The sequence below is a fragment of the Daucus carota genome, chromosome 7 (assembly GCF_001625215.2).
Source record: "Daucus carota subsp. sativus chromosome 7, DH1 v3.0, whole genome shotgun sequence".
Lineage (NCBI taxonomy): Eukaryota > Viridiplantae > Streptophyta > Magnoliopsida > Apiales > Apiaceae > Daucus > Daucus carota.
Window position 1 is genome coordinate 30,263,038 of NC_030387.2, and position 13,416 is coordinate 30,276,453.

Here is a 13,416-nt window from a genome sequence, read left to right on the forward strand (position 1 = left end):
TAGCTGAGAAACGTAAAGCGATGTTTTCTGCTGTTGGGAACCTGAACCCCAGAGGACCTAGAAGATGATATCAACCTGATATATAGTATAGGTCTTGTACATTACCTGTTGAAATGGTCACTTCACAAGTTCATACTCTCATACTCTGTCAAATTGCAGTCATGTAGTTTTGTTCCCTGTGCAGTAATTCTGTCTAACAAAAGTCTTTTACACTCGCTTTCATGTACACATATCTCTGGGCTATACAAAACCACTTAAACATTCTTCACGCGTCTTTTCAATTATTTGCCATGTAATTTTCTTGAGATTCCGTATACGTGCTATGGCTCAATGCAGAGTTTATGCGGAACATCGTTTAAAAAAGGAGAGAAGAAAACATCTCCGATCCTAGTATCTGTCACTGATCATTATAATGAGTTCATCTGGAAGTCTGGAGGGGAATGTGCCTCTTTAGCCTTTCTTAGCTTCAGTAAAGCCTCTAGTACAATGCAAGTAAGTAAAATTATGGCTAGCAGAAATCCATAACCAAGCCTCCACTCGTTCCCTGCATTTGCATATTGGATTCCCAGAACGATATTTAGTGCTCCAAAGAAAAGCGCGATCCGACCAAACCACTGGTGGTACAAATTCCAGATTCTGCGGTTCTTGCTGTCCTTGTCAGGTCTAAGAAAGAATGCCAATACCTAAAGCATAAAACCTCTACATCAAGTCAAACCTTCTACGATTAATGTTTGATTTGATTTATAATTGATGTAGATAAACTTTGGAAGTACAGACCTGGAGGATACTGAGCACAAGGACAAATATTCCGATGCCTCTGTGTGTAGGTGAGTTCGCGTGGATTCTATCATATAGTGACCTTCCAACAGCCACTGCAGCAACCCCTATGATGAATCCGATGAATTGGATAGCTACGTGAAGTTCATACCACAATGGATCCCGGTGCTTAAGGTGTCTGGCAACAATGGCGCCTACAGGAAGAATCAGTCCCCATCCAAGTAACCCTAATATGCCATGTGTCCTTATTGTCCGAAAGATGTCACTAGCTCCACGTGCCCCCGAGGAAGACACCGAGCCTACATTACCTGAATGTTCATTTACAGTAGCATAATTATTGCAAACCCTGCAGGTTTTAAGTTACTAATAATATGGTAGAATCAGAATGCATAGGAAGTTAATCAACAGACCTGCTGCAAAGTCGAAACGTATAGTAGTTTTGTCATTATGAGGAGTTAGACGGTGATGATTCGGATACCTAGTCGAATAAGCCAGTAATATTGCCTGGCTTGTGAGAGATGAGACTGGAGCATTCAACTGAAATGCCAAGTATATTGTTGCTCCATAAACTGTAACAAATGGTGGAACACTGGTGAGTGGCAATTCGCCTTTATCCGGCTTAACCTGTGAAGGCGTGAAACCGGCTAGATAGTATTGCTTAATTCTTGCAAGACCATTTTCATTGATCCATCCAACCATTGCACTGGAATTAAGCATCATCCCGTCTTTCGAAAGTCCCATACCAACCCATCCAGTAGTGTATGGAGCAGATAGTACAATGGTGAAGATGTTATCTGCAGTCCTGGAGTACTGTGACAGAGCATGTTTATATACACAGACAGATTCATAAACCAAAACCAATAGTTATTCAAGAAAAGTTCAATAAAGATCAAACTTACTCGAAGAAAAAATGAATTCCATAGAGGTTTGCAGACGATGTTTGGTAAAGTATTGTAGGGAAGAGGAAGAAATGGCCTAAGATCAACCCCACAAAGTGCTGAATTTACATCATTACTAGCATCATCCGCCCCGAAAACAACCGGGTTCCAGCAGGCACTGGTGAAAACGGTAAGTAAAATAAGTGCTGAGATAGCTTCCATTAGAAAAAAGTGAGACAGAAGTAAGGACTTCTGGTAGCAAAATAATGAAGTTCAGAAGTAAAGCAAAATGTAAGGTAAATAAAGAGAAGTTAAAAGTGTCTACTTATGATAGTTTCTTTAATTCCAAGTAAATAATCATGCCTGACTAGAGAGGTGGTTGCATTCAGTTGGCAGGTCATGACCTTCATCATTAGCATTTCCACTCAAATGTTCAATCCACTGTAATCTTCTAACTACTGCCTCAACAACTATACTGATCTATGCAACTATATAAGAAGATCCAGAATTTCCAATTTCCGTGCTTCGACGATGTTAGTTTTTCAATCCGGCATCAACCTGTTAAGATTATTTTGAATTTCATCGAAACGCTTATGTACATTTGAATGCACAGCATACACAGAATGGTGCCAGAGTTTTATGGATAAAATTAATGTGGAAGTATGAGTATGGCTTGTTTAACTCTTTGTGAACCACGGCGTGATAAAGATAAGCAAGCTTTTTAACAAGTCATATCAGACGGTGGGTAGGGTGGTGCACAGATGCTATTATTGTGTTGTATGTCAACTACAAAATCATTACTAGTAGTTTAACCCGGTAAAAGATTATGTACTAATTATCTGAATTTTGTCCATGTACTGTTCTAGACCGTGGACAAATCATTTCTGCATAGATGCATTCAGATTAGTAAATGGACATATTATTACACAATTTGCAGCTGATGCAAGTAAACAAACAGGCCCAGCCCTCTACAAAAACCAGTTTCTGAAGGAATTATGAGTTGTATAGTTCACACGGATATAGTTTCGCGCAGGTTATGGAGAGAGTGAGAGCAAAGCAACAGAAGTACAGAACTGGTTCATAGTTCATACTAAATAACGTACTTGATTGGTATACGTTGCTGTCTGAGTCCACAGTTAATATATGGAGATAACATTCTGCAGGAGTTGGTTTCTCTGTAAGCTTTATTTGCTTGGAGGCGACACAGTAGTTTCATCTCCTACAAAGGATTATTGTTTATTCTATTAAATAAACCAAATCTCAGCTCCTTTGTACAAAATTGTTAAAAGAGCTAATTTTCCGAAACACATGACAGTCTTTCATAAAACGTACAGTATTAAAATAGTCGCAGCCTGGAGAAACTGAACTTAGTTTACAGTAGTCGCATCCTGAGAAACTAAACTATGAACTCTTGCGATGAGAATTCATAAACATGTTTTACATAATTCGATCTAAGGTGCATTAGGTGATACAATCAAAATATGCTATTTGTACAAAGACTTTGTAGCTACATTATAAAATATATATCTCTTGAAAAGAATAAAGTCAGCATAGTTCAAAAGAATCAGGACTCAAAAATGAAAAGTAACAACACAGAAGTTGAATATAGTATCTCCATCTACTTCGACCAGGCAACAGTATCAATCTCCGCTTGGGCACCTCTGTACAATTCCAGCCTCTTGGCAAGGGAAATACGCCGCTGCATTATTGCTGGATCCTCATCCAACAATTTACCCAACTGCTTTCCCTGCAAATACAGAAGATATAAATAATCAACTTCTGCATTACACATTACACTTCAGGGGTGAGAGTGATGATCAATCCTACCTCCTTTTTCCCCAATTCAGCAAAGAAAAGGTCGAGCAAGCCACGCTTGGCCTCGCGTACTTGACAATAAACAACAGACTTGGGGATGGAGTTCCTCAAACTTCCAACCACCATATGGACATATGACAACACATTAGATCCTAAGTTTGTAAGACAGGCATAAATAAACAGTCAAGATCACACTGATAAACATATAAAAACAATCGAAAACACAAAAATGCAATTATCAACTTGTTATCATTATACAGTTCCAAGTACAAAGATGAGAGCAATCTCATACTTACCAATGCGACGAAGATATGAATCATTATATCTATCAAATATGGAATGTGTGGGATTTCCACCCTTCTCAACATCCTGAGGAAGCTTCCTGAAGAAATCAACTGTCAGGTAGCAACACTCCATTTCGACTAGCTGTAGAGTAGCTTTCTTGCTTTCAAGCTTCATCTTGTCCAATGATTCAATTGCAGCATTTGAAACCTCCACCCTAAGAGAGGGATACTGCTTTAACTCCTGCATTATAAAACAAGTAGTAATGCTGAGATTCAAGATAAGGCATGGATGTTGGACACAATAATATCTTGCAGTCTACAATAATATAGCTAGACGCTAGAATTGGGAGGAAAATAAGAGCAGTCTCATGTTGGAACAATAGTATCTTGCAGTCTAGTAATTTTTAAATATATATTACATGGTTTATCTATGGTGTGCCCATGGGCACACAATAAGTACAAAAATTGATAAATTTATCTTGTTTTGATTGGCTTACACTCTTTAATAATGGTGTACCCCCCCTGCATTCACAACAACCACACCAATCAAAATACACCAAATTCATAGATTTTCGTGCTTAGCATGTGGCCATGGGCACGCACTAGACAATCCCTATATTATATGAAGAACGTGGCAACAAAATTTATGTCAGCATCATATCCCCGCTCACGGGAATTACCGCAGCTTATCGATTTCCTTTTCTTTTTCCAGTTGTAGTTATACAAAGGTATATACAGTAAAATGAACAAAGTAGAATCAGTCAATACCAAAATAAAGCATTGAAGGAGTCACTAAGAGCCCGTGGGGCTTTGGTCTTCTTTAAAGTTTGAACTTTGAAGTAGCCTATCTATTGATAAGCCAAGAATGCGTGTTTGGGTAATGCAACAAAAACCTAAATTTAGGTAAAAAGCGGTAAAAAAGTAATAAATACCCTTTGTTTATTTATTATCACTCTCACATGTCTCCTGCCTCAGCTCTACTTAACAACATGCAAGTCTATACTGGATATTAAAGTACACACATAAAGTAATAAATTAGAATAATTACTTTTTACTTTTTAACAAGTAACCTAATTTAAGATGAATCAAACATGATCTAAATCTATCTAACTTTAGCAGCAACTATCAGTTAGCACATATTAGTGAAGGATAAGTGTTGGACTGGATTTTAAACCATTAAAATAATAGATTTAAGGCATGCAGTATGTGCTACATTCCCATACAAACTTAAGCACCCAAGTGCATTAACATTAAATATAAACTCTGGCAAGTTACAAGTGTCCGAAGAAAGGCTAAATATTCTAATGACTTATGAAACACTGGGATTTAAAATAGTCTTGATACTAACCATTGTTTCATTAATTGACTTGTGAACCAGGTCTTTCAGGATAGCATGAACCTGAAAATAGAAAGATAATAATGAAACATCAAAATAAGCAAATAGAAAGCTTGTTACTGTTGTCATAATATGTAGAGGTATTTGTCTTGGAAATAAGAAGCATATGCAGACTCAAAAAGAAAAATATGATAATGGTAGAAAGTATGAGACGTTGCAGACCATTTATGCTAAATTCAAAACTACCTTTCTTTAGACGGAAGTGCCTCTTACATATGTAAGAAAAAACATAACAAAATAGAAGTTGTAAAAAATGTTTCACGAGGCTCGATCTAAAAAAGGGTATGAATATACTCCTGTCAAATAACATGCCAACATTATCATGAATTCATGATACAATTGAAACAGTTATTTTAAATTTTACGACAGAAGAGAACTAGCTCATAATCATGGGGCTGTTTAGTACTGTTAGAATTATGCTTTGGTTGTTTAATGTTGACCAAATCATAAGGGATTAGTTTAGGATAAATTTTTGAATATTTTTAAATTAGAGTTTTAGTTTTTTAGGAGATACGATTTTTATGGCTTATATAAAACCCACCCACTTGGTTATAAAGCATATAAGTTTCCGTTGTATCTTTCTTTTCCATTATGCTTATATACACATAAAAATAAATCTACAAATAGTATCTTGAGGGAGCTGTGAAACACACCACTATGAGACCATAAAAGCACACGCCATAACTGAGAAGTCATACACGAGTCATGACTGAGAAGTCATACTGTCATACACGACTGAGAAGCCATACACAAAATTATAACTATAAAATCACAACATGCCATGACCCAAAAGTCATACACAAAAAACACAACCATGAACTGAAACACAAAATCACATTCATGAAAAAGTGAAGGGAGGCAACTAATCACGAGTATGTACCAGTGCAAGAATATATTTGGAAGTGCAAGGAGAAATAGATATTTCAAGAGCATGAGAAGGGGCAAAAGAGGATACTATCCAAGAACATAAAGATGACCATATTTTGTTTAAATAACGGTTTAAAATATCAAAGCAAGAATTATGCTTTAACTTGTAAATTTAGATTTATTTTAATAATTGGTTAATGATAACTAGATCATTAGAAATTAGTTTAGGATAGTTTTTGAATACTGTTAAATTGTACTCCCTCCGTCCCATTTTATGTGACCTCATTTCCTTTTTGGGACGTACCAAAAAGAATGAACCTACAATACTTACTATTTTTGAACACTACTTTTCACTATTACACCCATTACCTCTCTATTTTATACTCTCTTTTTATTAAATAAACACTATTACACCCACTACCTTCCTCCATTATCTCAAATCTATTATTAAATATTGATGGGTCCCACCACTTTACCCACTTTTCAACTACATTTACTACTTTTTTCTTAATCTCCGTGAAAGTCAAACCAAGTCACTTAAATTGGGACGGAGGGAGTAGTTGTTTTTTTAGGATATGAGAATTTCATGACTTATATAAACCCCACCAACTTGCTTATAATGTGGGTGTTTGGCTAGGCTTTTTCAGCCCAGCTTCTCACAAGTCATAATCAGTTTATTCGTACCATTTGTGTAAAGAAGCTATAAGTCAATCTCTTACTTATAAGGTAGAATCAAAAAGTTGAAAAATACTAACTTCTTTTAGCGACTTTTAGTTGAAAAGTTTCTTTTCACTTATAAGTAACTTCTCACTTATAAGCAACAAATACTTTTAAGCTAAGCCTAACGGCCCCAATTTATATCAATTTAAAGTGATAGCTTTCTTCTCCATTATGCGCAAAGAAATAAACTTACGAGTGCTCCTTTTCTGCAATGTTGCCAGTATAAACACAAAATAAAAGGAGCAATCAGTGACAAAGCTCTCAGAACGAGTTGTAGAATGAGTATTACTCTACATAATAACTGAACTTGTCTCTGATGTAATGATGTTTGCCTACTGCATCTATCATCAGCCAAGTTTAAGATTTATAATCTACAAAGTAGAGAACAAAATGACACAAAATTCAGTTTTACTGTCTAGAGTTTGCATTGCTTGGCAAGTATCAAGTTCCAGATGAAGAGACAGAGGAGGAACTCTTACAAAAACAATACTTAGATATTGTATATTATCTATGAAAGAACTTATATTCTTACCGCATCAACAGCTGCCTCTGCAGGACCTTTGATGGTAACTAGGGTAGATTCAATGAGACGGCGGTAACCTTGTTCAGGAGCAATTAAATGAGGCTGATATCCATCTGCCTCTGTAATTAGTTTTTTAACATTTTCCATGGCAAGTTGCTTGTCAAATTGTAACCTTTTCAAAGCAGCTGGAAGTTGATTATCAAATACATTATACACTTTATCACCACCCGGTCGACTGCATGAGTTATTATCATGTTAGGTTAGAGACAGATCAACCAAAAACACAATAAATTGTAGTATATATAACTAAACCACCAAACATACATGCCATCAAGATGTTCTTTGAAAATTTGATCAAAACTTCGGCAGATTTCCATGATCATGTATAATTTTCCCTGAAAGTAGTAAATATATCATTAGTACTTCAAGAACATATATCAATACTTGAAGTAGCACATGTGACCGAGCAAGAAGTATATGTACGTATTATAAACCATATATATTAAATAATAAGTTAAGAGGCACATAATTCAGCAAAGTACTTAATCTCACTCGTTATAAAAACTTTGAGCACTCCTACAGTTCCCAAGCACATAAACTCAAGTAGGTTACTGCACTAGTTAATAAGTAAATGAACCCCGAGGGGGTAGAGGCAATACTTACTCCGGCATCCGTAGCAATTGGCTTTCCAAGACGGCTCAATTCTGTTTCCAGTTCAATGATAGTTTTGTTGATCAAAGACTGGAGACCTGGGATTCGGGACTTAATGACAGCTTCCAAATGCTGAAACAGTCGTACATATATATTACTAAATGCTTCATTATTGCATACCATCAAAAACAAGTTAATAAACAAAGGTTATAACAAAGCAATTTCGCACATAGCATAACAATGATAAACAGTCTACATAAGGTTTTTTTTCCTACTAAATCAATGGTGGAAAACTTGCTTACTTTAGAAAGCACTTTGCCTAAATGTTCAGAGCCCATCCTATGAGCAAGATGTTTGTACTCTGGGGAATTAGCAAAATACTCGCGCTCTTTCCGCCGAGCAGCAATCATGTCAACACTTTTATTGATATCAGCTTGAGAACGATTCACAACACCAATCCAAGGAAACTGTAGTTTATATGATTTTCCTTCCAAGATCTGAACAAACCAGCAACAAAATGAAAAATTAGATATTTCAACATGAGATTACAAGTCAAGACCATGATACAGTATATATCAAAAGGTGATAAGGCTAAAATTTCAGCTTCCTCAAAGTAATTTCATTAGGTATTATAAAACCTTGTCCAAATAAGAAGTCAAATATGAAACGATAATCGAATTCAGAAGGTGTGAATTTAGGACAGGGATTTCATACAGGTGATTATAAAGAGAATGAATAGACATTTGAAGAGCATCAAATTTAGCATGGATGTCAGCAATTAGTTAGAACTTTGTCAAGGCAGTAGAGATCAACATCCAGTCATTTTCATTTCACCAAGATGATGGTAATAGGATGATAATTCTTTTTATAGAACTTCAAGTATAACATGCATACAAACTATCAGTACAAAATTGTCTTCACTTTTTGATCAGAACTGAATGTCACCTTAGTATGACATGGTTTGAAATTTGTACGAAATAACTAAATTTTGAATTAAGATAAAAACATCCTTCTATTAAATATATGAAAAATGAATCCTATATAAATTCTTAGGTGTTAATACTTTGTATTACAAAATTGGACAATTTTATTATTATTAGTCGGAAACCATTATTTGGGACAACTACTAACATGATTAGAACCCACTGCCTCACAGAGAAACAGATCATAAAGGCAAGCTTACCTCCACTGCATCAGTACCCTTGTCCATCAGATCAACCTTTGTCAAAACACCAAATGTTCTCTCCCCTGATAAATGTGAAACACATATCAGCTGATGATCTGATAATTAGAACCAAACCGAAAGGACTGAACAATCAACAGAATTTGCATCTGAAATGTGTAATTTTCGGATCTCTTTCTATTAAAAGGATGCTGTAAGTTATCTCTTAAGGTTCTATTCTCTTTCTATTCCAAAAAAGGGACACACATAACCAAGAGAATATATCTAAGTATTCTCAAAACCCAAAGCTGAACAAAAGAATGACCCGGGATACACATCAAATGGGGAGTGAGAAAAATATCAAGTAATAGAGAAATTACTAAAAATAACAGAAGAATATAAATTCAGCAAAACTGAACCTGTAAAAACTCCTTCAATAAGTTTTATTCACAATTTGCGGTAAAACAAACTATAGTACTCCCTCCGTCCCCCTCATTTATATACAGTTGTTTTTTTTTTGCATTGCTTGACATGCATTTTAAAGCTTCTATAAAATATAGTTCTACAGTTTAGATTTAAAATTTTTGGTTCTGAACAAAAAATTAGACATTAAATTTTTATTCAGAAGAAAAAAATATTAAAACTATTCTTGGAACTATATTTATAAGAGCCTTAAAATGTGTGGCGAGCCCTCCATCCCAAACATATACAACTGAATGCGACGGAGGGAGTAATAAGTTAGATATACATTTATTGCTTTTGCGATAATACATGTTTAAAAAGATGGAAAAAATAACAAGATTTCTAACTAGGATCAACAAAATTCTATATTTTTGTGAAAATTTTCCTAATCTCATATGTGCATATTTGTCTAGAATTTTTCCTATTTCTAACAGTCTGAATATTAAGTACAATATGCCTGCCTTGTAAACTAATATTAATAACCATCTTGAAAATCTCCTTACCTTTGGGATCTACTTCACGAGACATTTTGATTGCATCAGAGGTAGCAAGATCTTGGTTAGCAGGAGAAACTGCTAAAATTATACAGTTGGGCTGCAAAATTAAAAGGTTCAGAGGTTCGGTCAATATTCATCTAAATTATTTCTCAGTGTCACAAACACATACATCACATAATACATCTATACAAAATAATCTCTTATATATCCCGAGATTGCAGCCATATATAATTAGTATTTATGTACAAACATGTGTACGGGGAGGTAAGAAGATTAAAATATTCCACTCATCCAGAAGGTTCTGACCATGTCCACTCATTGGTATATCATAGCACTTGAGCTGCATGATATTGAACTAAAAGATAACAAAGAAACGTTTATATCTGAACTCACCTTCTCGATGTATGAGCGAACCATGTTCTCTATGTCCTGCACAATACTATCAGACTGTCCATCTACAGTGACAAAGTAAAATAATCCAAATCAGTCAATGTCTAGAGGGAGAAAGAATCCAAGTAAAAGAGGAGATTACAACCAATACAATTGAACAAGCCGAAACAAGAAGGTTCGCATATGTAAAATACACACACACACACACCAGGAACTAAGAGATGTTAAAACTCACCAATAGCTACTTTTGTAAGCCCAGGAAGATCAATCAGTGTCAAATTTACAACTGTCATCACCAAAACACGCAGGTAAGATACTGTAATAATTCATTTCTACAAGCATTCACATATGAAGGGAGGGAAGAGAAAAGATACTGCCATATACTCATCCAGAATATATTTAAAAAGATCCAACAGGTGCCACATCTCTTTTATACATATTTAAGGATGTTATCATATGAATTGCAAAAGAAACTACAAGGATAGGATATGCATTCACGAGCTCTAAGGTGATCCAATGCTATCTTAGGGTTCCATAACAAGAGAAAAGATAATCAATGCAATAACTAATCAAAGTTGTCTAGTAATAAAGGATTACATAATTCATAAAACTAGATGAATTCCTAATGAAACAAATCTTTTCCTAATTCTCTACCACGGTCTACAATATTCCTGATGAACTGTTGATTAAAAAAAATTCAATTCTAATAAATTACAATCAACTTATTTCCAAATAATAACATGAAAATAACAAACTAGAATGTTTATATTTCCAAATAATAACATGAAAATAACAAACTAGAATGTTTATCTCTCCTTATGTGTTAGAGAGGCTGCATTATGCTTCAATCTGTAAGCATTGTTCATTCAGCTCTTGACAAAAAATTAATGAAAATATTAAAGGCACTATGTAGTTATTGGTAGCTAAGCCTAGGTTCCCACTTAGAGAATTATGCTCGCCTGAACTGTCAGATCTTATACCAGTACTTGGTGCATGTACAGCTACGTGGCAATTGTTCACAGATTAATAACTAAGGATTCGATTGTTGATGGGCATACAAACCTCAACAATATGACTGCACACAATGCACTTCTAACATTCAAATATTTTAACAGAGAGCTACCGAAGAGTAGCTTTATTTATTCTTAAACATCCAAGGGATGTCACTTAAATATTTACAAGGACTGAATGAACATCATTAAGAATGATACTTGACAAGAGATATAATATTACCATTAGGTGAATAGATACTAAGATAAATTGGAACAGTGGAAATTGCTCTTGATCTTCCTGTCTCACGATCAGTCTCATCGGAAATCTCCTTTCTTACGGCAGCTGCACAAGTTTTCAACAACATGAACAAAAACTAATCAAAATAAGCAAATTACCATGAATAATTAAGCATCATAGTTATAAAATGCCATATGAGTATCTATTTATATATAAGATATGCGCCGCCAATTATCGTAAGATAACACTTACCAAAATCAGTGTATCTCTTTTTGGGCTGGTGTGCGAATTCTGCATATTCTCTTCCTTCTTCTAGTCTATGGAGCTGTAGGACCAGTGGACGTCGGGTAACAATTCCTGCATTTAAACATTCCAAGTTTTGTTTATGATATATTGTGCTCTTTGTAAATTAGTGAGGTAGTAGTTAGTTACCAGATCCACGAGGGAGAAAGTCCTTTCCAACAACACTCTCCAAGACGGAAGACTTTCCAGAACTCTGAAATCATGAAAAGGAAAGGATTACACAAGGTCATACACCATGCAAAAATTTGATATATTGCACTCAACTAAAAATATGTATGACTGAGAAATAGTTTAATTGCATAAAACTCCCACTCCGAGTGGAAACGCACTTTTCCTTTTCAGGAATTGAATATTAAAACTGAGTTATGCTTGATACAAAAAAAATATATATATATATTCTCAGACAACAGTTACCACGATCATTTCTTAATCATAAACAGAGTTAAATATTATACAATTAATAAACACGAACATTTCTCATGGAGGATCTAGCAAGAGGCTCCTAACATCATATTCTTAATTAAAGTAGATTCTCCACACTTTTTTCCGAATTACTTGTACACATTTAATACATATTAATTTCAATCGATCTAAAAAAGACAACGCCTCAACCACTCAACCTAATCGAAATAACACAAACAACTCAGTAATTTCACCGCGCAACAAATCCACACCGAAAATGTCAAACTAACAACAATTAATAAACAAATGCATCTCAACTAATAATTAAACAAGAATCGCTCATATCGCATAATAATAAAGCAAATCTATCAATTAATAATGCAATTAAACCTGCCGGCAACAAGGCGGCAACAACGCGATCGATAATAACAAGAATTAAACAACTGCAGCTTAGCTAATAGCAATAATTCACCAAAAGTAACTCAAATCATCGGAAAACAAACCAAATCTATGAAATTAACGAAGAATTACGGCATAAATAGTAGAAGTTAGAGTTAAACCTGGCCGCCGACGACGGCGATCGAGGGCAACGCGTCCCAAAGCGTAGGCAACGCGCTTTCCTCGCCGTAATCGCCAAGAGCAGTACAAGCTCTTTGTAATCTGTTAACAAGAGATATCAAACTCTCCATTTCTCCGGCGAGATGTAGCAGATCGGAGAGTTTGATGAAAACTATAGACACAGATCTGTGTGTGTATAGATTAGATTGTAAAGGAAGATGTGTGAATTGGGGAGCTGAGTGTTGAGCTGGTCAGAGAGGCTTGGACTCTGTTTTTGTGTTTAGGGTCGGAGGCCCGATATGTTTTTGATAAATAGAGAGAGGGGTGTGAAGATTGTTTTGATTTTTGAGCTCTCGACAATCAACGGTTCGACTCAAAAGTGGTTTTCGTAGTTTTTGATTTCAAATTTCGGATGTGCTGGTTGTCTTGTTCCTGAAAGAAATATTATCGTTGTTTTCAATTTGAAATTATTTATTTATCGCGATTAGTTTTAGGTATTTA

The 13,416-nt window shown here is 35.2% G+C and overlaps 2 protein-coding genes across 2 annotated transcripts; both read right to left on the bottom strand.

Annotated features, from left to right (window-relative positions):
- Positions 1–354: 354 nt before the first annotated feature.
- Positions 355–1,952, bottom strand: LOC108195306 (cytochrome b561 and DOMON domain-containing protein At3g61750). Its single transcript, XM_017362262.2, has 4 exons — positions 1,677–1,952; positions 1,188–1,587; positions 778–1,085; positions 355–683 (listed from the first exon to the last, which is right to left on the bottom strand). Exons 1-4 carry the CDS (start codon positions 1,875–1,877, stop codon positions 408–410), a joined length of 1,185 nt encoding a protein of 394 aa, XP_017217751.1. The 5' UTR covers positions 1,878–1,952; the 3' UTR covers positions 355–407.
- A 1,092-nt stretch (positions 1,953–3,044) lies between these two features.
- On the bottom strand, positions 3,045–13,340 carry LOC108196285 (phragmoplastin DRP1A). The gene is made up of 16 exons (XM_017363503.2): positions 12,918–13,340; positions 12,085–12,148; positions 11,905–12,009; positions 11,656–11,757; positions 10,658–10,708; positions 10,426–10,487; positions 10,039–10,129; positions 9,095–9,159; positions 8,214–8,408; positions 7,924–8,043; positions 7,585–7,655; positions 7,270–7,495; positions 5,103–5,153; positions 3,767–3,995; positions 3,483–3,622; positions 3,045–3,402 (listed from the first exon to the last, which is right to left on the bottom strand). Exons 1-16 carry the CDS (start codon positions 13,044–13,046, stop codon positions 3,274–3,276), a joined length of 1,830 nt encoding a protein of 609 aa, XP_017218992.1. The 5' UTR covers positions 13,047–13,340; the 3' UTR covers positions 3,045–3,273.
- Between the last annotated feature and the right edge of the window lie 76 nt (positions 13,341–13,416).